Here is a 26,117-nt window from a genome sequence, read left to right as displayed (position 1 = left end):
CCGTAGGAGTTGCTGACATTCCGATATCTTTTACCCTGTATTATACCGATTCACTTGCGATAAATTAATTCTCTTCTGCGATTGACCGGGTAATCAAATCTTGTGTAGGCCTACTTGAAACATAATATGCTTATGTCAAGTCGTATATGCACCGATTAGTAATTACTTTGACTTTCAGAATAGTAACGACTTTTACAGTTGAATAAAGAAAGACCGGCCATATGAATACAGCCAGGATGAATTATTCAAGTTTGCAAGTTGCAGTGACATAATCAAGTAAGTGAAAATTGGATTTAACACTTGTGAATGTTGTTGTGAATAACTCTCTTGAGCATGGTAAGATGTACTAGCGATTACATTTCCATCTACGACAAAAACAACTGGATAGCTAATAAAGTTGTAGGAGTTCATGAATTTACGTGTTTCAAATCAATATGTGAACATTACAAGTGAGAAACGCTATTTGTAATAGCGGATATAGCACAGTACCATGTTTACAGACTTTGGATGAGATTATTTCGATGTCAAGGTGACGAATTAACTCATTCGACTACAATTCAGCTTCAGTTGTGTAGTGAGTTTGGTCGCGAAAACGATTAACTCGCAAAGGATTAGAGTTAGAACATAAAGCACCAAGTTGTTGGTGTTCGAATCGTGATGTCAAGTTGACAAATTTACGCGTTCCGATACGATTCAAGTTCGGTTGTGCAGTGAGTGAGAGATCGCTATATCTGAAGCATTATCCTGTGAGCGATCGTAGGATTTTACAATTATTTCACACCTTTTTTTTGAATAAGCGTAAACTTCGCAAAGGATTAGGGTTAGAGCAGAAATAAGTGAGAATTTGTCGGTATTCGAACCGTCTGGCGTAAAAAACCACGACGGAAGATTGAAGATTGACCAGTTAACTCGAATTCTACAGTTACAAGAATGATATGTATATGTGTCTACTGTTTCACAATACACAACGCTTGACGCATATTTTCGTGTCGCTGCTGAATACTGAATACTGAATACTGCTGAATGTAAAAGCACTGACCGGACTAGTGTAATACTCGATACCATATTACGATAGGTTCATCAGTATACTGTAGCGGCATAAAACATCCAACAAGCTGTTTTACGGGAAACAATCCAGGATGTAACCAGTGAGCGGACAGGATGCCATAGTCATTTGTCGCGCCGAATATGTAGGTCGCGCGCGCTCGAACATCCGTTTTCAAAATCCGCTTGCGACGAAATGCACAACTCGCATACCTCAGCACGCTTTTCCGAATTTCCGGTGTTAGTTTATTTATTATATTTCACGAAACGATACATGACGGTTTTAGCGCACCAGGCAGCTCAAAATGCGGATTTTCTGAATTTCCGGTGTTAGTTTATTTATTATATTTCACGAAACGATACAGGCCGCTTTTAGCACACCAAGCAGCTGAAAATTCGACCTTTCTGATTTCCGGTGTCTTTGTTTATTTATTATATTAGCATATCACTACCGGGCACTTATACTACTAGTGCACAACCAATGTTCCCACGAATTCGCTTTACCCGACTTATTGCTTGACGCTTACCTGATTTGTTTTAAACGATACGTTCATTGGTGGAAGACATAAGCACATGGTGCCTTAATAACCAGGGCTGTGTAGTCGGTAAATTTTACCACCGTTGGTCTCCATTTGTGTGTAAATATATTGCTTCAGGCAACTGAATAGCAATTTGTCAATTCGTCAAATGTTCAATTTTACCAATATAGTAACTAATAACTGGGGCGATTTTTTTTTGACCTAAAAAACGGAAGATTTTGACCTAAAAAATCTAAATTTTGACTTTTTTTTACCTAAAAAAAATGGAATTTGACCAAATTTTGACCTCACGTATGTAAATGAGGTGTTTTCGCACATAATGCTAAAATTGTACTACTTATCTTCATTTCTGGTTGGAATTGTCTGTCCTTACAAAGTAGATTGGCCTGAAAGAACGGATTTGGCTCAAAAACTGACAAATTTTTACATGAAAAAACGATTATTTTAACGAAATCTGGCCCTATGAAGAATTGCAGTAGTTAAATTACGTATTATGGTGGAATAATTAAACTTTGTTCTAGTACAACGAAAGATACTTTCCTACATTCTCGGGTAGAAAGTGTTTGTTTTGTGGTATTCATGGTGTTTGTCAACTACTATGGTCATTTACACCAGGCCGATATTCTTCATTATTTTCCGTAACTGCCAACGTATAGCACGGCCCACCTCTACGCTTTTTTGTAAGACACCGCTTACGCGGATGAGGTGGCGAGGAGGAGCCTAGGTAAACCTCCAACTCTTAGCTGTCGGAATTATGAAGTCGACCTCGGTCGGAATCGAACCCACACCCATTGGTGTTGCAGCCGCGGATTATACCACTGCGCTATCTCGGGTAGTAAAGTGTCTGTTCTTACTAAGTAGCTTGCCAAGAATGGAGAAAGAACGTTCAACAGCAGCAGTTGTTAGCTGACAACACTGAAGTTGTGTGCACACTGCTTGCTGGTGATGCACCGTGTTGCTTCATTCTGACAATGTTGTCTACATCGCAATTTTTCAGCTTGCGCTTCTTGATGTAAGAACCATGCAATGCCCAAGCAGTCTTGCTTCAGTTGGGATATTGCGGTACGTTGACCATAAAACCATGTCACTATTTGTTTCATTTGACCGTTTATGATTCACAATGAGCAGATGATGGGCCGTTTACAACGGTAGGCCTATAAAGTAGGCTACAAGCTGTAAATTATCAAATGATAAGTTCACAGACAGCGCAAAATCTACGATACAAACGAAATGTAGAGGTCAAAAAATGTTTGATTTTGTAAACAATTTTGACAAATTTTGACCTAACGCTACAATTTTGACCTAATTTTGACTTTTTTTGACATGTCAAAAAAAAATCGCCCTACTAATAACAATGATTGTTGCTACATACCAGAGTTGGATCAATTGTAATTTGTAATTCGGCCGAATGTAATAATTACATTTTTCATATAATTGTATTTGCAATTGAAGCAAGATTACTTTATGTAATTGTAATTGTAATTTGACAATTTTTTGGATAATTACAATTTCAATTACAGCACAGTGTTAGTGAGACCTGACAAGCACAACATAAAATAATTGGCGCTTTTTCGTTCAGGTATCCTATGATTACGGTTGGAAGTATCGTATCCCTCACCCCCAATCCTAATATCCGCCACCCGATATCCTAACCGACCTTCAACGCCAATATCCCTCACCCACAAACCTAATATTTGGATATACAAACCCTCAACCACAACTGACTCTAATATCCCCCTCTCCTAACCCTAATACCCCCCCCCCCCCCCAACCCTCATATCTCCTTGGCATCAACGTTCCCTCTAAGCTGCGCACGTGCGCAAATGCGCAGTGCTGAAACGGTCTCTGCGCACAGAAAATCTAAGCTGCGCACAAAATATCCGAAGTGATGACTTTTTTCTTAGTCGTTGCGCACTGTTGTCCAAGGGACTGAGCAGGCGCGTAGACTCGTGAAAAATAAGAGGGAACATTGTCAGGGGCAAATAGTGTTATTGCTGTAGTCTGCAACCGAGGTACAAGTGCGGCCCACAAAGGTAAATATTGCGCTCCGTGAAGAAATGAGAATTTGTAATCACGTGCGCCTCACGAAAGAAATTTTTCTTCTAGTATGATCTCGTACACTCTAAATTCGAATGCGTGCAGAGGAACGCAAATTTACACGCCAAATCCGGTTTTTTTTCTAACTACCACACAACGTGCTGGAGCCGATGTGTGCCTGGCTATCCTGTGTTTAGTGGTGGTGTGTTCATGCTGACTGGTGCAGAGCTCGAAATTAATACCCCCCATCCACGAATTTTTACTCAGCTTAGGCTCAAAAAAGATTTTATTGCAACGAAAGATGAATACAGAACATTCATTTGCAGACGAAAATGTGTGAATTTCTAGATTGCACAGTTGAAAAATTCAAGCTTTTCCAAATAGAAATAAGAACTACAGCTACAAAGTTATCATAAATTAGATTCTAATTAGAGCAAAGAAGCATTTCACAAATTGGTATGGAATTAGAATTATAGCGACACAGTTGTTATCACAAATTAGATTCTAATTACAGCAAAAAACATTTCAAAAATTAGAGTAGAATTACAATCCTAGCGACACGGTTGTTTTCAATAATTAGTTTCTAATCAGAGCAAAGAAACATTTCACAAATTGGTATGGAATTATAATTATAGCGACACAGTTGTTATCACAAATTAGATTCCAATCAGAGCAAAAAACATTTCAAAAATTGGAGTAGAATTACAATCCTAGCGACACGGTTGTTTTCAGTTTCTAACTAGAGCAAAGAAACATTTCACAAATTTGTATGGAATTAGAGTTATAGCGACACAGTTGCAACCACAAATTACACTTGAATCAGAGCAAAGAAACATTTCACAAATTGGGATAGAATTAGAATCATAGCGACACAGTTGTTATCACAAATTGGATCACATTTCAAAAATTGGAGTAGAATTAGAATTATGGTAACACAGTTGTTTTCACAAATTAGATTCAAATTAGAGCAAAGAATCATTTCACAAATTGGAGTAGAATTACAATCATAGCAACACAGTTGTTTTCACAAACTAGATTTTAATTAGTGCAAAAACCATTTCCCAAATTTGAGTAGAACTACAATCATAGCAACACAGTTGTTTTCACAAATTAGATTCTAATTAGTGCAAAAAATATTTACCAAATTGGAGTAGAATTAAAGTCATAGCGACACAGTTGTTATCACAAATTAGATTCTAATTAGTGCAAAAACATTTCAAAAATGGGAGTAGAATTACAATCATAGCAACACAGTTGTTTTCACAAAATACATTCTAATTGACGCAAAAATATTTCCCAAATTGGAGTAGAATTAGAATCATAGCGACACAGTTGTTATCACAAATTAGATTCTAATTAGAGCAAAAAAAACATTTCAAAAATTTGAGTAGAATTAGAATTATGGTAACACAGTTGTTTTCACAAATTAGATTCTAATTAGATCAAAAAAACATTTCCCAAATTGGAGTAGAATTATAACGACACAGATGTTATCACAAATTAGATTCCAATCAAAGCAAAGTAACATTTGAAAAATTGGAGTAGAATCAGAATAATTACTGCAGTATATTTTCTGAATTAGACTAGAATCCAATTAGAGGTAGTTTTTATTTCAAATTAGAGTAGAATTAGAAATATAGCTATGCGTTAGTTGTTTTCTAAAGTAGATTCAATTGAGAGCAAAGAAACATTTCACAAATTAGAGTAGCATCAGAATTTATAGCTACACAGCTTTTTCCAAATTAGAGTAGAATTAGATTTGTAGCTCGTTTTTTTCAAATTATAGAGTAGAATTAGAACTATAGCTGCACTGTTTTTCCAAATTAGAGTACAATTAGAATTATAGGTTCAGTTGTTTTCACAAATTAGATTCGAATGAGAGAGACGAAGCACTTCACGAATTAAAATTATAGCTAGTTTTTTTTTTAAAATTAGAGTATAATCAGAATTTTAGCTACACATTTTTTTCACTCTAATTAGACAACTAGACTAGTACTAGAATTAGTAGTATTAGAATTAGTATAGTTGTCCAAGTCAGCAAACGAAATCAAAATCATTACTGGGATCTCTGAAATCTGTTCATAAAACAGAGAAGCTTGTTTGATCGAAACCCAAATTTTTGTCTCCAATCAGGATATACTGTAAAATTGACAGTATCTAGAAAACTTTTGGATATGGGGGGTCACAAACATAACACGCGAGAAGATCCAGCACCATCTCAAATGGTTTCGCTTTATTGTGAGACGATCCCTTTATGCGGAAGCCATTCGCCACGATCCATGACTGCAGGTCACCATTTTCCTGATGCGCTGGTACGAGATGTCAGCTTTGTGGCCGTTAATTGGACTGAATGGGCCTGGAATTGAAAGAAACATGTTAAGTAAAATTATATTGCCAATAATCCCTGGGTGAATTGAAAGCATAATATTTAGATTACGTAGAAATGCCTTCATGGGACTTCTGCATAATGAATATTGAATAAAAATAGAGCTGAATAGGTCAATATAGGTTTTTGTCAATATGGTTTAACAAGCATAACTCATGGAAACAAGTGATAGCAAATTCTGTCGTCACGATATGCTGTCTAGTCGTCGACATGTATGGGTTTTTCCACATAATCATAAGTTTACTAACCTTTAATGATCCATTCAGATTTGATCAGTATACCATCATACAGGTTCCTTTTGGAACGGCACAAGTATTATGTTCACATTCACTGATTCTATGCACTATATCCATGGTAGCCATCCTTATGGACTCGAAGTCAGGAAAACCAAAAATTACATTAGCAGCAGAAATGATTTTCCATGGTGTGGGACGAAAACGAATTTACACCAGCTCATTCTAACTTAGATTTAGCATTATCAAAAAGAATGATGTAATTGAATAGCATTTAGTAAACATTTATTTTTGGAGGCCTTTTTTCAGTTCGAGTTTATTGCACCGTCATAACGTAAAAAGCGTCAATCAAAACATAGGCCTACCATATTTTCAGCACCCAAAAACAATTGTGCAACATTTTGGCGGCACACGTCTGAGCTCAACAGACCCTGAATTAGAACACATGTTTGTGGCGCAACTTGGAAATTGACAGACCCCCGAATTAGAACCAACTCTACAGGCGCGCATGTTAAGCCATAAAATTTTCAAACAACTAGCTGTACTTTTGTGACGGTCTGTTAAGTTCGAACTTGTGCCAGATAGTGGCATGCAAAACGTCCAAGGTGTTACGGAAAACGCCGAACAATGTTTGCCGAAAAATCAGGACAAGAGTCGAAATCAGTACAAATCTGACAAATCAGGACGTTATGGTACATCTATGTTCATTGTTCACACAGTTCCAGGTTAAGCAAGCAGCAAATCCTGCAACTCACCTGATAAAGCGTTATCGCCCTCAAATCCTGTAGTGATTCTCTTTTCAGTTACTGCATTTCGTAACTCCATCAGGAGAATAACCGCAGCGGCTTCTTTTCCCCACAAATAAATATACTGATAAATACAAATAATGCAGAAGATTTGGTTGAAGGACATTCCACTTATTGAATTCCGGTTGATATGAAGGCAAGAGTTCTGCCACAACCATATTTAATATATAAAATTGCAACAAAAATAAACAGGATTATCCCAACTAATAAATTCATTCTAGAATAGTTGAATAATACTAACCTCTTCATCTGTCTCTAGCTCTACTTCAAATATTTCGACATGAGTAGTAAGTATTTCGCTTCGACACTCCTCGGAACGACCATTTGAAACCCCGCTCTGATCTATTACAAAGGCAAAGTGTTACTATAAAAGCAGCTATGTAGTGAGTTAAGCATGCACTGCACACACACTTCTATGTGTTATATAGAGGGAACTTGATATGAATATAATAAGATTTATCTCACTGGATAATATTAACAATAATTATTATAATAGGTTCATGAAAGAAATGTTATGTTTTCAATCAATGAAAATGTCATGTAATTGGAAAAACAAGTGAGTTAACTGCAAAGCAAGATGTCTATAACTTGGTCAAGAATTCTAGTTGTAAACCCACATTGCATCAAGTTAGAGGATTAACTGACATTCTGAAACTCAGTTTCGATGCTACTGCAAGTTGATCTAAAAGGCAATCTACTAATATTTCTCACACTGCTGCTTGCTGTAGGAACCCTCTTGACAACATACCGGTAATCATAACATATCGCATGTTGATATTCTTGAACGAATTACCTTCAATTAAAGCAATGTGTTCTCTCGTAATGCCGTGCGCAATCAACATCTTCTCCATTCCTTCCGCTATGATGAGATTAGCGACACGTTCATCCACATCCACAAAGTCATTGTAATGCGACTTATCGCTCCGTTTACCGATGACATTTGACCCTGACTGAGTTCCCGCCGTTACCGAGAGATGTGAAGCGTGAATGAGAGGGAGAGAGAGGGATAGCAATAGAGAAATATGTAGATGTTTATTCAGTCAACTGTCAAAAGCAGAATGCACTGATAATAGCCAGGTAACACTAAAGATTCCTAAACAACGTACTTCAAAATTACATGGTGATGACAATGATTGATTGATAGATTGATTATTTCTTGATTGCTATACTGCTGATCAATAATGGGGAAATATATAATGGAAGTCATAGTCAAGTCAGACAAGCATGTGGTTGTAACAATGATATATATAATTGGGTTGAAATGATCAATTTCTTCTGCCAGTTTGGTAGGTAAATAAAATGAGAAGAGAAACGTTAACAAAACCTAGTAAATGCAAGAAAGAGACACACTAAAATAATGGAGCGACAGTGATGAAACAGCAGTCCACTTCATGGCTCCTGAGCAATGTGCCCTCTTAGGTACGCACGTGTGCAATTGCTTTGAGCTGACAGGTGTTTGCTCACATAAAATATAAGTTGTGCACAAAAAATCCGAAGAGATGACCTTTTTTTAGTGGTTACGCACTGTTGTCCAAGGGACCGCGCAGTGAGTAGGTGAGCGCTTGCTGCAGACTCGTCAAAATTAGAGGGAACATTGCTTCTGAGCTATATGTAAACGGGGCTAAATACACGCATTACTCACACCAGAGTCGTTAATACCGTTCAACATCTATAATAGAAATGCTGCATCATTTGAGAATCTATATCTTGCAGCTTAATACCTCCCCTGCAAATAACCCAGCGGGAGCAAACGGACCCCAGGGTCATTGGTTTACCGATGACGTCATGATCGGCACTCGAGTGTACCCGTACCGTACCTTACCTTGGATGATCTGGTCATTTACCAGTGACATTACGATAAGTTCCAGCAGCGTTTCCAGCGTCGACCTCACAATCCCCCTCAATCTTACTGATCTCACAACTCTTGCGGCAACTTACCGGACTATTAAAATGTATACGTAAACTCTTTCATAGTGATCAAAGCCGGCGACAGATGATAAGATGTGAGCAGAAGCACATATTTCGTAACTTTATCTGATGAAGTGTGGGCTTGCACATATTATGACACCACTGCGGCGAAAGATTTGGGTCGACTTTATGTGTTTGTCCCATATTGCATCTTTGAATGCACAATTTTGTGTCTAAATCGATGCTTTCGATTTAGAGTGTACACGTGAGCGATACTGATATAATTTCAATAGCGCAATATTTTCTGGGAATGGCGAAATAACATGGTGTACCAAAGTTGCGTAAGATTTACTGTACAATTGCATGCCGTGAATTTTCGAAGTCATCAATTCCATCTGGCAAATCTGATCACGTCTGGTGAGATAGGATAATATGCAGTATATGCAAGTACAGGCACCAATATTGTTGAAAAAATCCATCCCTTTGCATAAGTTGATCGGGAAATACTGCAACTGTGCACTGTAGGGCGTTGAATTACCTCAGCTTCTCAGCAGCACAAATGTTGATTGTATTCGATCCGAACATAGATTTTGACTGCATTGCTGCATTTCCCGATTTACGTTCGCAAAGGATAATTGGATTAATATTATGGGCACTGGAATAAATTGCAACTAGCCGGCACACACAATAAGACACTGTTCAACTTTGCGCTCCGAGAATGATTATCACAAAAATGGTTCACACAATATTTAAACGGGGCTTGCGGCCCTCATCGATTCAAATGATGTACTTTAATTTGTAGAAGGCGGACGTATATTTGGTCGTCAAAACGCGATAGGAGATGGTGTTTCTCAGAGCGCGTGATAAAATCTACGTTTCTAACGATGAGGTCGAATCTGTACATCTAATAAGGATCGTTAGTTTGCTGAAATCAGCAGGGTGCAGGTTGCGCTAGTCATACCTAAATACCCAGATTCGGCAATGGTAACGAGCACAATTAGTTCAGACGCGGGCATAAGTTTTAATCAAAAAGATACATTAAGAAAAACAATGTTACACTCAGAGATTGTTACTGTTTGGCGAAAGTGTTCCTGCAGACGGTAGCAGGCCTGCATGCGGACGCGCTATATCAAACCCACCAACGATAGTGCACATGAAATATCGATGACCCATTTCGCATGCAACTGATTCTCGCTAATTTGCGGTACGCAGCATCGATATACGAATTAGTGAATTGGCATTTCAAAAGGACGGGATTTGTAGTTATAAATGAGAAACTCACTGGCTACGCACCTTGTTTTTTTATGCCCACGATGCGCTGGGTAATATCAGCCTGGGGCCAGCGGCCCGCGGCCTACACTCTTAGAAATATTCGTAGATTTACCCAAATTATACCGGTAAATTTGTCCCGTCAGTTATATTAACGGTAAATGCCCGTTAAATTAATATACGGGCACGTCAAAAGTCAATTTACTTGTTTTTAGAGGGTAAAAAAATTACAGATTGAATTCGTAGAAGCAATTTACGGGATAACCAGTATTTCAGATTTACTTTTGGATTTGTAAAAGCAATTTACTGGATAATAAGTATTCCGGATTTACTTTTGCATTCGTAAAAGCGATTTACTGGATAATCATTATTTGCAACATTGCTATTGAACTCACAATTCGATCATTTTACACGCTTACGGTCTTATGGACATATATAATATATATATATGATTTTCGTAATTACATCATGTTTCAATCATCAACCAAATTACGACATCGATGGCCGTGCTGATTGCTAATCGGTGAATGGTATCCGAACATTTGGGCATTGCAGATACCATCGTTTATATCGCTTTATAAATAGTATCCTTTGAGACATCAAGGTCTAGCAATAGTAGCATGGCAAGCGAATTTGGTATGTTATGTAGTTTTACTGCAGGTATGATATTTTGTGTAATTATCTGTTGGACCAGTTCTGCCACCATTGTAGACTCCTTAACGCATGTGTGATGCAAACTATATATCGAAACACTGGAGCTGGTGTTTAGCCGCCATGCTCCTTTGCCATTGAGACGAGAGTAGTAGACGTCCTTTACCTTTTTCCTGCGAATGGCCTTGTGAATTGTTTGATCATGAATTCGTAGCTGCTCGAGCGAACAGTACATTGTGACGTCATACATATTCCAGACATAGTGGCGTCAGACGTCAGACATATCTGAGCCTGAGCACGTGCGGCTGAATGTTCCGAGACAGATATTATATCGACGCGATGTTTTCGTATTGGATAATAACAAGATGCGTTGCTGTAAGCATGGAAAACTGAATGAATTCAGTTTTCCATGCTGTAAGATATTGAGGGTTTCGAAGCCACAGCTTAACTCTAGCTTTAGAATATTGCAGGTGTTGATAGCAGATATTGTAGGTATAGCAGTATCCGAGCTCAAATCTGGCAAGTTATTCTCAGTCCTGTTTCTGAAGACGTATGTATTTTCGTTACAGTTTAATGGTGAACAGAAGCTATGGCTTATAAGAATGTATTACATTTTCGGACATTGAACTACACGAAAATGGAAGCGTTATGGCATTATGAATCATGACGTCGAATGCTTATGTGATAGAAAGGAATCATTTCGCCTCTCGCTTCTAGCACGATGCCGTGCGAAATACAGAGTATTGCCAGAAAAGTTTGCAATCACGCTGGAAAAGATAATTCAGGTACGAAGTCCTAGGCCAAACTCAACTTGCGTCGCTGGCCAGATTCAAACTTTCAAACCGCTCGCGGGCCGGATCAGTCAAATCATTCCAAAATGTTACGGTACATCAAAACGCCCGACCTTACTTTTCGCTTGAATAGTTTATTATCAATCCTGTATACATTTTGGTATATTACATAACATTCACGATCATATCATATGGATATATTCTAGCAGCACCTTTACTCGCAAACAACGGAAGTTTGGCAAAAATTCAAAGATTGATCGTTTGAATTCAACCGCTTAAACACTGACTCTAACCACGGAATAAGCTGACATATTTGTATGCTCCCTTTGTTTTAATCGTAAACTGCCGTTAACTCATCGTATGCGCTTTGAGGAACACAAGTGATTTAATTGTAAACCAGACGTTAGAATTTGGCTCATTATTAATCGTCATTCGGGTTTCTCTGTCTGTCTGGGGCCTTTGAGTAGAAGTGATACAGCAGTGCGACCAAATATATTTGAATTGTATTTTTTATAACTATTATATTCTCCATGCGACCTGCATATAACAGTTTTTTTTCACTTCACGAATAACTACTTTTTGGCTCATTTCTTCATAAAAATATGAACTCAGTGTGCACTTTTTGGAGTTTTGGGAATTGGATGTCAGTATCAGCAACTTGTTCCTGATGATGACTAGAGTAAAACCATAACACCACTGTCGGATAATTATATCACGGTCTATGATCTTGACATTTGTGGCCTTGCGGGAAGTATTTCTTGCAACATTATCTCAACATTTGTTAGAAAATGTGCTGGGTAATACAGGGGTTTTTCAAACTACTAAGAATTGCTTCGCAGGCCGCATGCGGCCTGCTGGCCTTATGTTCGACACCGCTATCCTAGGCCATCATTATTCGAGAAATTGACAAGAATATGAAAAGTCGCAGTATATCATACTATAGCGTCTCAAAGTTTCCAAATTGTAACTGTGTTGATGACAGCATAATCTTTGTTCAGATTATAGAAGAACCTACAAAAGAGCATGGCCCAAAGTACAGTCATTCAACTGCTGCTGAAGTTTTGATGAAGCCCTCTTCATTCAGGCAGTTGCTGACTGATGATCTCCACAAGAAAGACTTGGATTTTCGTCATTATCCACACTTACTTTTTTTTACGTGTTCCCGCACCAAATAAACCTGATTCAAATCTACTGGTCTCAGGAACGTAAAACTGCTGCAAGGGACCAGACGAGTATATTGATATTACAGCAGATTTCTGTTACCTTTAGTTACGGAAATTTTCTGTAAAATTTCCTACGGTCAGCATATGTAAAATGATATTACGGGGAGAGTTATTTCGAATTTACTGGTCTCAGCGTAAAACTGCTGCACTGGACCAGACCAGTAACTTGGTATTACAGCCGTTTTCCGTTACATCAGGTAACGGGAATTTTCCGTAAAAATTTTAACAGTCAGTCTTTGTAAAAATAAATTACGGTCAATAATATTTACGGGAAAATATTTTTCAAATTTACCGGTCTCAGAGTCGTAAAACTGCTGCCAGGACCAGACCAGTAATTTGGCATAGAATATTTTTAACAGTGTAGGTCGAAATTTGGTCTAAATTGAGTATTTTGAAGTCAAATGCCTAAATTTTGATTTTTTAGGTCAAAATCTTCCGTTTTTAGGTAAAAAATTGCCCTAGGTGTTATATTTCGGTCTCATTTTGCAGGTCGATAGCATCATCCAATATCAAAATTGCGGGCAGATCAAAATTGCAAGGAATCAAGGAGGGTATCTTAAGTGTGTTTTGCAGCCGTCAAAAACAAAATGTCGACTACTTTGACAGCGTTGTGCGAGGTCGGAATATGTTTATTGACTCTCGCGGATAATAAGTATTTGTTATACACTCTGAGCGAAGAAAGTTCGTATTCACACCTAAGGACAGTATACGAAGACAGAACCTAGCTCAGAGTTATATCGCGGACATAAATCCTATACGTGCCAGCGTGCAGTGTGCATGCAGTCCTGCGGCGCTACGTGCAAGCATCATTGGCATTCAAATGTTGCGTTTGATTTATACCGTGCTGTAAGTCTGAGGTATGTTCTGGTTTCATGTAGCCTACTACGGGTATACATTCACTGGTGTACACTGGTGTGAATACACGATTTTTTCGGTAAGAGTGTACGTCACGAGATATGTCCGTTATTGCGTTTAATATTGTTGCATAATGTGTGCGCAACTGGAAGTCGGATCACTACAAAGTATGCATTTTTTCTTTCAAACATCATCACACTGCAATGCGTCGCGGTGGAATCACTAACCTTGTGTCCATTTTTCAAATTGATGGAAAATGAAGTGTTTGTAGAATTTTCATTTTCATCGACCATATCAGTGCCATTTTTATGTGTACAACATTGTTTCGAAGTTAAACATGGCCAAAATATGGTTGAAAATACATAAAAATTTTACGCAAAGATGATTTTACCAAATGTATCAATGTACATAGTTACTTTGAGTCCACTTGCGGGATATTGGCGGTACCAGACACTAGTAAATCTATTATAGGATTGTTAAAATATTTATCCCCGTGAAGGGTAAATTAGGCCTACTTTCAACGGCACATACTCGGCTATTGCATATGCGTGAAAACCTTGCTTACAAGTCACAGCTGTAAGTGGAGTGGGAGGATAACATACTCTACATCAGGGGTTGCAAACTAAAAACGGGTCACGGGGCACTTTTCAAATTTCGTAGTGGCCTCGTGCCGTGCGAGATTAATATAGATATTAAATATGCCACACAGTCACACATTTAAGCAACCGCGTTTTAAACCTTTTCGTCAGTATAACGCTGTGCTCTTTAAGATAGGCGATGGGCATAGTTATCACAAAAGAAGTAATATTTTATTTAAGGAATACAAATACAGTAAAAAATATTATGATCATCAAATTCATTTTATTGTGAACTCTGAGCAGCGCACGATACCTGTCAACGCTTTTCAGCGACTAGGATTCGATATTGGGGCTAGCGAGACACGGTACTAGCTGAAAGACGATCTGCTGGTAAAGCTTGACCGTGTGGGGAAGCCATAAACCCGTTTCTACGCGTCTCTGTATAACTTGTTGATGGGGTAAAACCCGTTTACACTCTGCTTAATACTAACGTGGGAACACTCAAACGCCGAATACATTGTCCGGTCTCGCCTATGACGGTTAAGGCGTATGATTATATTCCCATGCAAGTCCTCGTCGAAATGTTGACAAAGTGACGGAAGATATTGATTTTACGGGATAATTATATCATTTGATTGCTTCGCAGTTGATACATTTGGCGACGTTTAAAAAGTCAGTATGTGACATTATGTGGCCCGACTCGGCGCTTGGTATCTTGTACACAGTGGCGGCTCGTCATATAGGGCAACTGGGGCATTGCCCCACCTAAAATTCTGTTCAATAACAATTTAACCATTTATAGACGCACAGCAATCAGTATATACCGAGATCACGGCGAAACCCGCATTATTCTTGTGCTTTCGCTAACAAATGCCCATACATAGCGAAGTCTCTGCGAAAATCGAATTCTCCTCTGTGTTTTCGCTTTGTGAATGCCTAGCCGGGGCTTGCCCCGGTAGCGCTCATAACAAGCTTTCACCATAGTGTCCTATATGGTGTCGACACAAGCAAATCGCACGGTTCAATGAAATTGTATCACGTCACAGTTTCCATTTGGCTACAGGCAATTTGACGGTGATTTTTGACCGACTTGCCGAGCATCAAATTTGATAAAACGGGTATCAATCGAAAGCTGCCGCCGTACTGATTACGAAAATATAAATTTTATTCCGCTCGCGGCCCTGGAACCCCCACAATCAGCCTCTAATTTTTCATTGTTATGGAGATTGGCATTGGGACGCAACAATGCTGTCTGGCGAAACGACAGACGCAACAATACTGTCTGGCTCCTTTTTTCTCGAGCACCTGTCTCGTTTCGCTAGACAGCATTGTTGCGTCCCAATGCCAATCTCCATAACAATGAAAAATTAGAGGCTGATTGTGGGGGTTCCAGGGCCGCGAGCGGAATAAAATTTATATTTTCGTAATCAGTACGGCGGCAGCTTTCGATTGATACCCGTTTTATCAAATTTGATGCTCGGCAAGTCGGTCAAAAATCACCGTCAAATTGCCTGTAGCCAAATGGAAACTGTGACGTGATACAATTTCATTGAACCGTGCGATTTGCTTGTGTCGACACCATATAGGACACTATGCTTTCACTATCTATTCTCTCAAAGCCGCGCACAATAAAGAAACGGTGATTTACTCTCTCCTATTCGTAAAATGGCCGAGCAAGTGGGGCAACTATGCCTGTCGCCCTTAAGGTGTGATGCAACAATCGTATCTATATCTGAACTCGGTTAACGTGATATGCGTTGACTCGACCTTTGCTGGTATATGTCGATTTTGACGGTGTTTCGCACCATGATAATTCTTGAAACTTGGTACGATATGTCGTGAAGGTAGTATTTAGCACTGCTCCGAGTTTCAGGCTTGCTACTCAAAGATAAGGGTGGTAATTTCGTTTCCGAAATTCAGTGTGTGCTGATCTATCATGTACATTGTACAGCAAACAGATTTTACTCAAAAGCCGGTATTGGTCTCCATTGATTTTGACGATGTTCCATACCGAGATCGGTCATGATATGTGGCACAGTAAGTCTTAATGTTAGTATCGACCGCTGTAATAAGTTTTAAGTTTGTCACTGAACTATGTGGGTGGTAATTTCGTTTCCAAAGTCGAGTGAGAGCTGACTCTTCATTTATCGCTAACAGATTTACGCAAAAGCCGTTATTGGTCTCTATTGATTTTAACGATGTTCCATACCTAGATCTGTCATGAGCTTTTGCACGGTATGTCTTGATTTTAGTATCGAACGCGGTGCCAAGTCTTAAAGTTGACGCTCAATGATTGAGGCAGTTATTTCGTTTTCGAGGTCGAGTATGGTAGAGATGCGCGCTGATCTGATACTTAGCCTACCTACATCATTGCGGATCTCACGGAAAAGCCGGTGTCTGTCTGTGCTAATCTAGTCTGCGTTCCATAACGAGATCGGTGATGATATTTCCAATGGTATATCTCGATGATCGCATGAAACAGCTAACTAAGATTCTCGGTTTGCATTCAAATATTCACATAATTTTATGTTCGCCAATGTGCATTTCACTGTGAAATTGTGGCCTTCAAACCATTTGCTTACAATCGTCAAATGCGATAGTTATTTTACCTTATTTCATTTTCGATGTCGGCTATCAGCTGATCATTCGATCAGCCTATTCCTCGATCTATTTTACTCAAAGTTCGGTGTTCGTCTGTTTGTATTGATTTTGACAGTGTACCATGCCGGAATGGGTTATGAGATTGCGAATGCTACTTCTCGATGATTTCATGTAACAGTATGCTAAGTTTACGGCTTTCATTCATGTATTTATTGATTAATATATTTTCCAACGGCGATTTGGCAGCAGACAGTAAGCCGTATGTGTTGCGTCACAATCTCCAGTTTCAAGGCCAAAATGTACTATGTTGTTCCGAGACCGAAGTTCCGAGGCTGCTGTCCTTAGTTCTTCAAAGACCATTCAAATTGATGTTCTGGATTCAATATGACAGGCCCAATCTATGAGATAACAATTGCGTATGTGTCCGAAGTCGTTGACCTTTGCAGTTAGGCTTACGCAATCTCTCGAGTTCTAGTCATTGGAATTAGTCTGGTCAAGTCAAGTGCGAACATGAATCGTATTGAATCTTTGCTCCGTACGTAGGCTAGTTTACGCAGTTGCCTTTAGAGCGAAAATTAAAGGTCTAGAAGACTACTCCTTGTCGCTTCGACATATTCCTGTCTTTTCATTGTATCGCATTTTTGTGGTGTATTGAACTGATAAAATTGCTAATAAACCAATGATGATGATGATAGAAATTGTCCAGTCCATTGATCCAATCGTACGCCGGGTACCTCCGCTTTGGTTGCCTATCACCTGGTCGTAACTCGTAACCACCAGCTCAGTGGTCGTAACACACCAGGATCGTGTACGAAACAGTTTCGGACGGCCTATCGATTTGCGTAATCTCTAACTCTACCATGAAATCATAACGCATGCTACTAAGGATGACCAGATAATTGATTCGTGGAATAGGGACGAATATTAGTTCACGTACATTATGTAAAATAATCCTTTGATTAAAAAAATGAATAAAACATTTGTTACCACACTTCAAGTCACGGCTCACCGGCAAACCTCTCGCGGCACCTACGTTAAAATCACTGTTGTCGGGAAATTCATGTGACCATCATATTAAAGTAACTTTTTTACGTTGGAAAACGCCATTGTGACGTCATATTGATAAAAGTCGCTCGCAGCCCTTGCCCCACCACCCGATATTGTCACGAGCCGCCACTGCTTGTACATCAATAGATATCTCTTCACTGAAATGTAGGGTCAGAATTAGCAATATGACGTCATAAGGTTCACACCAACCCTACAAGATACGGTAGTAACGATACAAAACAAACGTTAAAGAGTACATATTCGGTTATAAATAACCGATAACGACAACACACAACATAAGCAGTGGCGGCTCGTCCTATAGGGCAACTGGGGCATTGCCCCACCTAAAATTCTGTTCAATAACAATTTAACCATTTATAGACGCACAGCAATCAGTATATACCGAGATCACAGCGAAACCCGCATTATTCTTGTGCTTTCGCTAACAAATGCCCAATTGCCCATACATAGCGAAGTCTCTGCGAAAATCGAATTCTCTTCTGTGTTTTCGCTTTGTGAATGCCTAGCCGGGGCTTGCCCCGGTAGCGCTCATAACAAGCTTTCACTATCTATTCTCTCAAAGCCGCGCACAATAAAGAAACGGTGATTTACTCTCTCTTATTCGTAAAATGGCCGAGCAAGTGGGGCAACTATGCCTGTCGCCCTTAAGGTGTGATGTAACAATCGTATCTATATCTGAACTCGGTTACCATGATATGCGTTGAGTCGACCTTTGCTGGTATATGTCGATTTTGACGGTGTTTCGCACCATGATAATTCTTGAAACTTGGTATGATATGTCGTGAAGGTAGTATTTAGCACTGCTCCGAGTTTCAGGCTTGCTACTTAAAGATAAGGGTAGTAATTTCGTTTCCGAAGTTCAGTGTGTGCTGATCTATCATGTACATTGTACAGCAAACAGATTTTACTCAAAAGCCGGCATTGGTCTCCATTGATTTTGACGTTCCATACCGAGATCGGTCATGACATTTGGCACAGTAAGTCTTAATGTTAGTATCGACCGAACAAGTTTTAAGTTTGTCACTGAACTATGTGGGTGGTAATTTCGTTTCCAAAGTCGAGTGAGAGCTGACTCTTCATTTATCGCTAACAGATTTACGCAAAAGCCGTTATTGGTCTCTATTGATTTTAACGATGTTCCATACCTAGATCTGTCATGAGCTTTTGCACGGTATGTCTTGATTTTAGTATCGAACGCGGTGCCAAGTCTTAAAGTTGACGCTCAATGATTGAGGCAGTTATTTCGTTTTCGAGGTCGAGTATGGTAGAGATGCGCGCTGATCTGATACTTAGCCTACCCACATCATTGCGGATCTCACGCAAAAGCCGGTGTCTGTCTGTGCTAATCTAGTCTGCGTTCCATAACGAGATCGGTGACGATATTTCCAATGGTATATCTCGATGATCGCATGAAACAGCTAACTAAGTTTCTCGGTTTGCATTCAAATATTCACATAATTTTATGTTCGCCAATGTGCATTTCACTGTGAAATTGTGGCCTTCAAATCATTTGCTTACAATCCCCTGTCAAATGCGATAGCTATTTCATTTTCGATGTCGGCTAACAGCTGATCATTCGATCAGCCTATTCCTAGATCTATTTTACTCAAAGTTCGGTGTTCGTCTGTTTGTATTGATTTTGACAGTGTACCATGCCGGAATGGGTTATGAGATTGCGAATGCTACTTCTCGATGATTTCATGTAACAGTATGCTAAGTTTACGGCTTTCATTCATGTATTTATTGATTAATATATTTTCCAACGGCTATTTCGCAGCAGACTTATAGACAGTAAGCCGTATGTGTTGCGTCACAATCTCCAGTTTCAAGGCCAAAATGTACTATGTTGTTCCGAGACCGAAGTTCCGAGGCTGCTGTCCTTAGTTCTTCAAAGACCATTCAAATTGATGTTCTGGATTCAATATGACAGGCCCAATCTATGAGATAACAATTGCGTATGTGTGCGAAGTCGTTGACCTTTGCAGTTAGGCTTACGCAATCTCTCGAGTTCTAGTCATTGGAATTAGTCTGGTCAAGTCAAGTGCGAACATGAATCGTATTGAATCTTTGCTCCGTATGTAGGCTAGTTTACGCAGTTGCCTTTAGAGCGAAAATTAAAGGTCTAGAAATTGTCCAGTCCATTGATCCAATCGTACGCCGGGTACCTCCGCTTTGGTTGCCTATCACCTGTTCGTAACTCGTAACCACCAGCTCAGTGGTCGTAACACACCAGGATCGTGTACGAAACACTTTCGGACGGCCTATCGATTTGCGTAATCTCTAACTCTACCATGAAATCATAACGCATGCTACTTAGGATGACCTGATAATTGATTCGTGGCATAGGGACGATTCTTAGTTCACGTACATTATGTAAAATAATCCTTTGATTAAAAAAAATGAATAAAACATTTGTTACCACACTTCAAGTCACGGCTCACCGGCAAACCTCTCGCGGCACCTACGTTAAAATCACTGTTGTCGGGAAATTCATGTGACCATCATATTAAAGTTACTTTTTAACGTTGGAAAACGCCATTGTGACGTCATGTTGATAAAAGTCGCTCGCAGCCCTTGCCCCACCGCCCGATATTGTCACGAGCCGCCACTGAACATAAGTGAAATATTCCAAGGGTGTAGAGGCGTTCCTTCTGGCGACAGAGAATAGGCTTTCGCAGCTTTATAATCGTAGATTCCAGGACCTTCACATGAAAAAGAGAACGGCCGCGAGCAACTATAGAAAATTGACTGTCATTGTAATGATCAGCACATTCTGGAGGGGATAAGAGATGCTGTCGAATAGCCGAGTTACAAGCAGTAACTTGATCACAATCACGCAGTGTGTCAACAGACTGCGATGAGAGAGTTTGAGAGACATTAGGTATTCTAATTTTCCGTGGGACATGCTGGCGAATTCTTTGCTGCAAGCGCTGAGACGTGCGACCTACATACCGACTATCACATCGGCCCGTGTATTCATATATTATGCTGCTTTGATTGGTCGAAGGCAATGTTCCCTCTAATTTTTGACGAGTCTGCGCAGACTCACTAACTTACTGCGCAGACCCTTGGACAACAGTGCGTAACGACTAAAAAATGTCATCATCTCGGATTTTTTGTGCGCAAATTAGATTTTCGTCGCGCAGAGAACGTGTCAGCACTGCGCATTTGCGCACGTGCGCAGCTTAGAGGGAACATTGGTCGCAGTTAGCACATCCTTTTGCGTTGCAGGCATCAGAGATTTCGTCATGGAGATTATCTGCGGTCTACTTGTGAAAAACAATGCCTCACTGACGATTTAATTTGTTTTTCAAACCTGTTGGACACTTTCCCAATCCCAGGAAGATGCAAATAAACAGGACATTTTCTAGGTCCGTTTCAGATAGTGCGGAGTTGTGATGTTGGGCAAATACGAATAGCATATTTTGAAACATCAACAGCAATATTGTGAAATTAAAAGCAGTTTCATAATGCTTTACTTAGCGTTCTTCAAAAATCTCAAAAATCTCAAATCAGGCCGCGGGTAGCACAATATGACCTCTCGGGCCGCGTGTTGGTGGCCCCTGCTCTACATACATCTTTTGACACTGCTAAATACTACTATATCATACTAGACCAGTCGCATGAACTATAGCCTGCTTATCACTGTGAATAAGAAAACACCGAAGATTACAATAGCGATAATTAAGTATAGCCTTTATAACAAACATATGACACTAGTTCTGGCAGAGATAATCCGAGATCTACTGTAGCCTATCCGTAGTAACTCTGATCCCTGCGACACGAGGGAAACAGAAATTTACTCCAGTTAATGTGGACGAGCCGAGTAACGTGACACGGCGATGTAAAAGCGTGATGGCTTGAAGATTTAATCAATAAACGCTGCACTTGATAAGCTCAAACTTTTTTCTCGCTTGTCACAGGACGTTGAAACTGTTGTCGCAGACAATTTTGACTGTTCTAGAAAATGATTTTGTTCGCTTACCCTAGATTCAGAACCCCTGCTTTATATGTTCGCAAATGTACTACATCGCAGTGTTGGGATCGAGTTTTACTACCTTCGAGTTACGAGTCATCTCGAGTCATTGCACATTTTGACTCGAGTCAAGTCAAGTCAATCGATTTTCGAAGGGGACTCGAGTCAAACAAGTCAAGTCAAGTCACAATTTAGGTCAAATTGAATTTTCGAAGTATCAGTGATGATTCAAAGTCATTCTCATTACATTTTTCTAGCTGCGTGAACGAAATAATAATTGACCATTTATCTTTAATCAAATAACGAATATAAAGTTCAATATGCATGCAAAAAGGCGTTGTTTCGCGCACGCACACGTATAACCGCTAATAAAATATGTTAGTATTTGTATAGGTATACATGCTACAGTCTGTTATCATCAGTCAAGAGGATCGAATACGAAGGTTCTAGAAGTTGAAAAAAATTGATATGCAAGAGCACTACCATCTACACATCCGTGAGAATATAAACGCATAAACTATATTAGTTAGGTTTAAATCATACAAGAGGGCTGGTAAAGGTGATCACTGCGCAATTTAAGCACTGAGCCGTCTAAGAAACTGAGATACGTCGCAATTAGATTGTTCTACTACTACCACGACATACGAAAAAGTTGACTCGAGTCTGACTCGAGTTATCCCAACACTGCTATGTCGATTGTTCATGTAAATCTAGAACACATTTAGTGTGTCCTTATCATTAATAGCCAATTATTTCACTCTCAGGCAAGACCAAGCATTCTTCTATCTTCGAGGACGGAAGATACATCAGGATGAGGTACGAAGATTTCGCGACCAATACGATAGAGAGAGCAAATGAGGTTTTCCGGTGGGTTTTGGCTACATGCTATATTTCATTACCTTGATTTCTCCTCACATTTTAATCCAAATGTTAGCACCTAGGGACGTGGAGAGGCATAGACGTAGATAGGTAAGATTCGTAACTGCCTCAACCTCGTTACGGTCTGATTTCCAGTTGAATTACAAATATTAGTGTTGTTATCGTCCGTGTGGCTGTATTATGAACTGCCGTGAGGGCTGGAAACAAGACAAAATAAGATCATGAGTTAAAAGTAACGACTCATCTCCTAAAATCGGACAATATTATTATATAGTTGTAGATTCTACATTGCCCTTTCATGGACTCATAGTTACGAACCTCGCCGCTTAGCGAAATCCCATATATATACTATGAAGAAAAAAAGCACATGAGAATCTATATCACTTAATGTCACATATAACATGTCAGTGAGTGGACGTCATGAACACAGTCTTAAATGACTGTAGCGACGTTCCTTTCATTGAAAAAAAAACGAAAAATATACAAGGGAATCAACAACATTCAACGTCGATAATTGATGTCAATAAATCACTTCTGAAATGAAGGTTTTGATTTATCATTGAATTGCCTGATTTTCAATAAATATTTTTCAGAATATTGAAATTGCCTTTGCCATCAGAGCTATCAATATACGCGAACGTCTTCAACCAAACATAACTCTCTTGAAAGAAATTGTTAGAAAGGACGGCGAAGACGCCAGACAGGTAAAGCTTTATAAGCCTTCTATATGTCGGTTATAATAATTTCTTTATATTGCATAGTACGACAATAGACATAGGCTAGGGTTACCATATTTATGTGACCCAAATTCCGGACACTCTTCAGCGCCTACTAGTGGATTTCAAAATGAGTTATAATCACATTGTCTGCCAATATGACGTCACACCAAGAAGGCTTTGCTTATAGACCAGAGGAGGTCACGAACCAGGTTCAGAAGTATGTGGGCGTGTGTTGTGTAACCGGGACCGAAACTACATTTTTTTCAGCTCCCTTCCGCTCAAATATACAAGGATTTCGAGCCAATCAAAGGGTAATCGATGCAACTTCTGAGGGGCTTGCTATATGCATCTGGTCGTTAGCTTTTTTGAATGACTTATGTCAATAATATTTGTTCTTCCATATTACTATATAGTTTGATCCTCTCTCCCTCGCATGATCAGAGTTAGCGGTAGAGCTGGTGGACGATAATGACTTCGAAAATACATGAGGCGTAATTGTACATCGTGAAGTCATGTTCATGTCACACCGACAAGATTGTTGATCAGCCTTATGCTAGTGCGCACCACGGAGCTTCATAAAACCCCACATCCAGTGGTTTCCTCAAATTTTTGACGAGTCTGCGCACACTCACCAACTTACAGCGCGGTCCCTTGAACAACAGTGCGTTACTACTAGAAAAAAGGTTATCACTTCGTGTCAGTACTGCGCAATTGCGCATGTGCGCAGCTTAGAGGGAACATTGCCGTGACCCAGATCAAAATTTGACGAGTTGATTACTAATAGAAGTCAGCACCTTTGCTCAGACTTACTCACGGGCTATTTTGGAAGCCGATTACGTTCAACATTTTGCGAACAGGTGAAAAGCTCACCCTTAACTCACCCGCTCAAGATTGATGCGGAACAATCAAAGGCCATAAATTCTGCAATTGGCAAACACTTGTTGGATAATCCCGCCTGTGCGAAAAATTATCGAGACGACAGATTTCTCATACTCGGAAAGGGTCGCTCACACTTTCATTTGTGTGCCTTGGAGTCGACTTTTATCAAAATACACCAGCCAAGGCTGTGTCAACAAGAAGAGTTCGTGTATCATCTAAAAATAGTACATTGAACGCTCTCGTATTCAACATTTCGTGCTGGTGACGTCATATTTTGTGTTACGATTGTTGATATACGCTGTTCTTTCGAATTCTCTACTAGTTGCTGACGATTACCCCTGACGAGTGTCAGCCGAAAATATTCGGGTTCATTTCAATATGAATATACTATTCCATTAATAAAGGTAAACTACTGCCACGTTTAGAACCAATATCGTTGAATAAAGCATTTAAACGACCTTAACCATATCTAGGAATATACTGTTCTCCTATAATTGCGATTGCAATCAGGCTAATTTCAGTAAATGAAGATTATTTATATTAAATTGCAGTTTTTGCGAGGGTGGTAGTCCCCATATTAAAAACAAGAAACGTGATAGTAAATCGCGGAATCGAAAAATATCATGTAGCATATATATATATTCCATGTATATTTTGTTGATTTACGGGAGCATTATGAGACTATGTCAAACCTTCAGAATTCCGGACATTTACCCATATTTTAAAAATTCGTCCCGGACGCAAGTTTGAACAGTGTAATTACGGACATGTCCGGGAAATTTCGGACGTATGGCAACCCTAGCATAGGATTGTAATGAGTGAACTCGTAACATGAACATTGGCAAATTTCGTGTTCTTATCGGAAGAAACGCTGAGCACGTATTGAAACAAAATATTGAAAATTTAATGGGGCTCATGCACTTTTATTAGCATATTTATTACTCAGAATATTAGAATCCTCAATAGGAGCGAGGATAATTTCCCGTAGACCGATGCGATTCAAAATGTACGCTTCTAATGTCGGAAAACCATTTTATTTTCATATCATCATGTAAGAGTGAATATTCGTTTGACAGGCTAAAGGGTTGCTCAAGGGACTCAATGCCTTCGGAACGGTTCGCGACCCATTCAAAATAGTCAATGAATGGAGGAATATCGTCCCGTTTGAAATCGTGAAAAGTATCCAGGAGAAATGCGGTGACGTGTTGAAGAAATTGGGGTATAAATTGTTTAAAAACGAGCAAGATATGAAGGATATTTCACTGCCTGCTTACGGACATTAGAGATGTAAGGATCATGGTTTTTCGCGATCCGGATCCGAGTCGGTAAAACGGAATTATGATCCAGTATCGTGTTTAGTCTTTAATGTTAAAATCACGATTCAAAAAGTTAGAGCATCCGTCGCCCCTGTCGCAGCCAGACGTGGTCAGTACTCAGTCAGTACTCAACCTGCTTTTCGGAGTGTTCAAGTTTGCTTTGCCAACTTATTGAAATGCTTAAATTTAAGACTACATCCACGTCTACCCAAGTTTTATTTATCCAAAGCTTGAATTTTTACACTTTGAATTTGTTACTGAACTAGGTTTTAGCTATTTCACTATACTTGCTGATATGTTTATGATTTTCAGGGTACTTCTTTTGGGCCTCGAATATATATACACTGCTACTTCCACTT

General features: G+C 39.4%; 1 protein-coding gene and 1 long non-coding RNA gene across 5 annotated transcripts; one reads left to right on the top strand and one right to left on the bottom strand.

Moving 5' to 3' along the window:
- Window positions 1-4,398: 4,398 nt before the first annotated feature.
- LOC145436897 (uncharacterized) lies at window positions 4,399-8,179 on the bottom strand. Of its 4 annotated transcripts, none has more exons than XR_013914478.1 (4): window positions 7,839-8,179; window positions 7,287-7,387; window positions 6,995-7,087; window positions 4,399-5,976 (listed from the first exon to the last, which is right to left on the bottom strand). It is a non-coding gene; the product is annotated as an uncharacterized LOC145436897 (long non-coding RNA). The 4 variants fall into 3 exon arrangements; XR_013914476.1 differs by having other exon boundaries at window positions 6,995-7,387; XR_013914477.1 differs by lacking the exon at window positions 4,399-5,976 and having other exon boundaries at window positions 6,003-7,087.
- A 1,097-nt stretch (window positions 8,180-9,276) lies between these two features.
- Window positions 9,277-26,114, top strand: LOC145437932 (uncharacterized). Its single transcript, XM_080315304.1, has 5 exons — window positions 9,277-9,294; window positions 13,333-13,504; window positions 22,730-22,832; window positions 23,438-23,548; window positions 25,519-26,114. Exons 1-4 carry the CDS (start codon window positions 9,277-9,279, stop codon window positions 23,499-23,501), a joined length of 357 nt encoding a protein of 118 aa, XP_080171430.1. The 3' UTR covers window positions 23,502-23,548; window positions 25,519-26,114.
- Window positions 26,115-26,117: the final 3 nt, after the last annotated feature.

Source organism: Botryllus schlosseri, chromosome 4 (assembly GCF_051294905.1).
Source record: "Botryllus schlosseri isolate E-star chromosome 4, Bs_hap1, whole genome shotgun sequence".
Classification (NCBI taxonomy): Eukaryota; Metazoa; Chordata; class Ascidiacea; order Stolidobranchia; family Styelidae; genus Botryllus; species Botryllus schlosseri.
Note: the sequence above shows the minus strand (reverse complement) of the source record. Positions and strands in the feature narration are given on the sequence as shown.

Excerpts from the sequence above, each read along its gene's own strand:
- LOC145437932 (XM_080315304.1), top strand. Across the intron at positions 13,505-22,729 it reads CTTTGACAGCGTTGTGCGAG|GCAAGACCAAGCATTCTTCT; the intron begins GTCGGAATATGT and ends TTTCACTCTCAG. Across the intron at positions 22,833-23,437 it reads AGAGCAAATGAGGTTTTCCG|AATATTGAAATTGCCTTTGC; the intron begins GTGGGTTTTGGC and ends AATATTTTTCAG.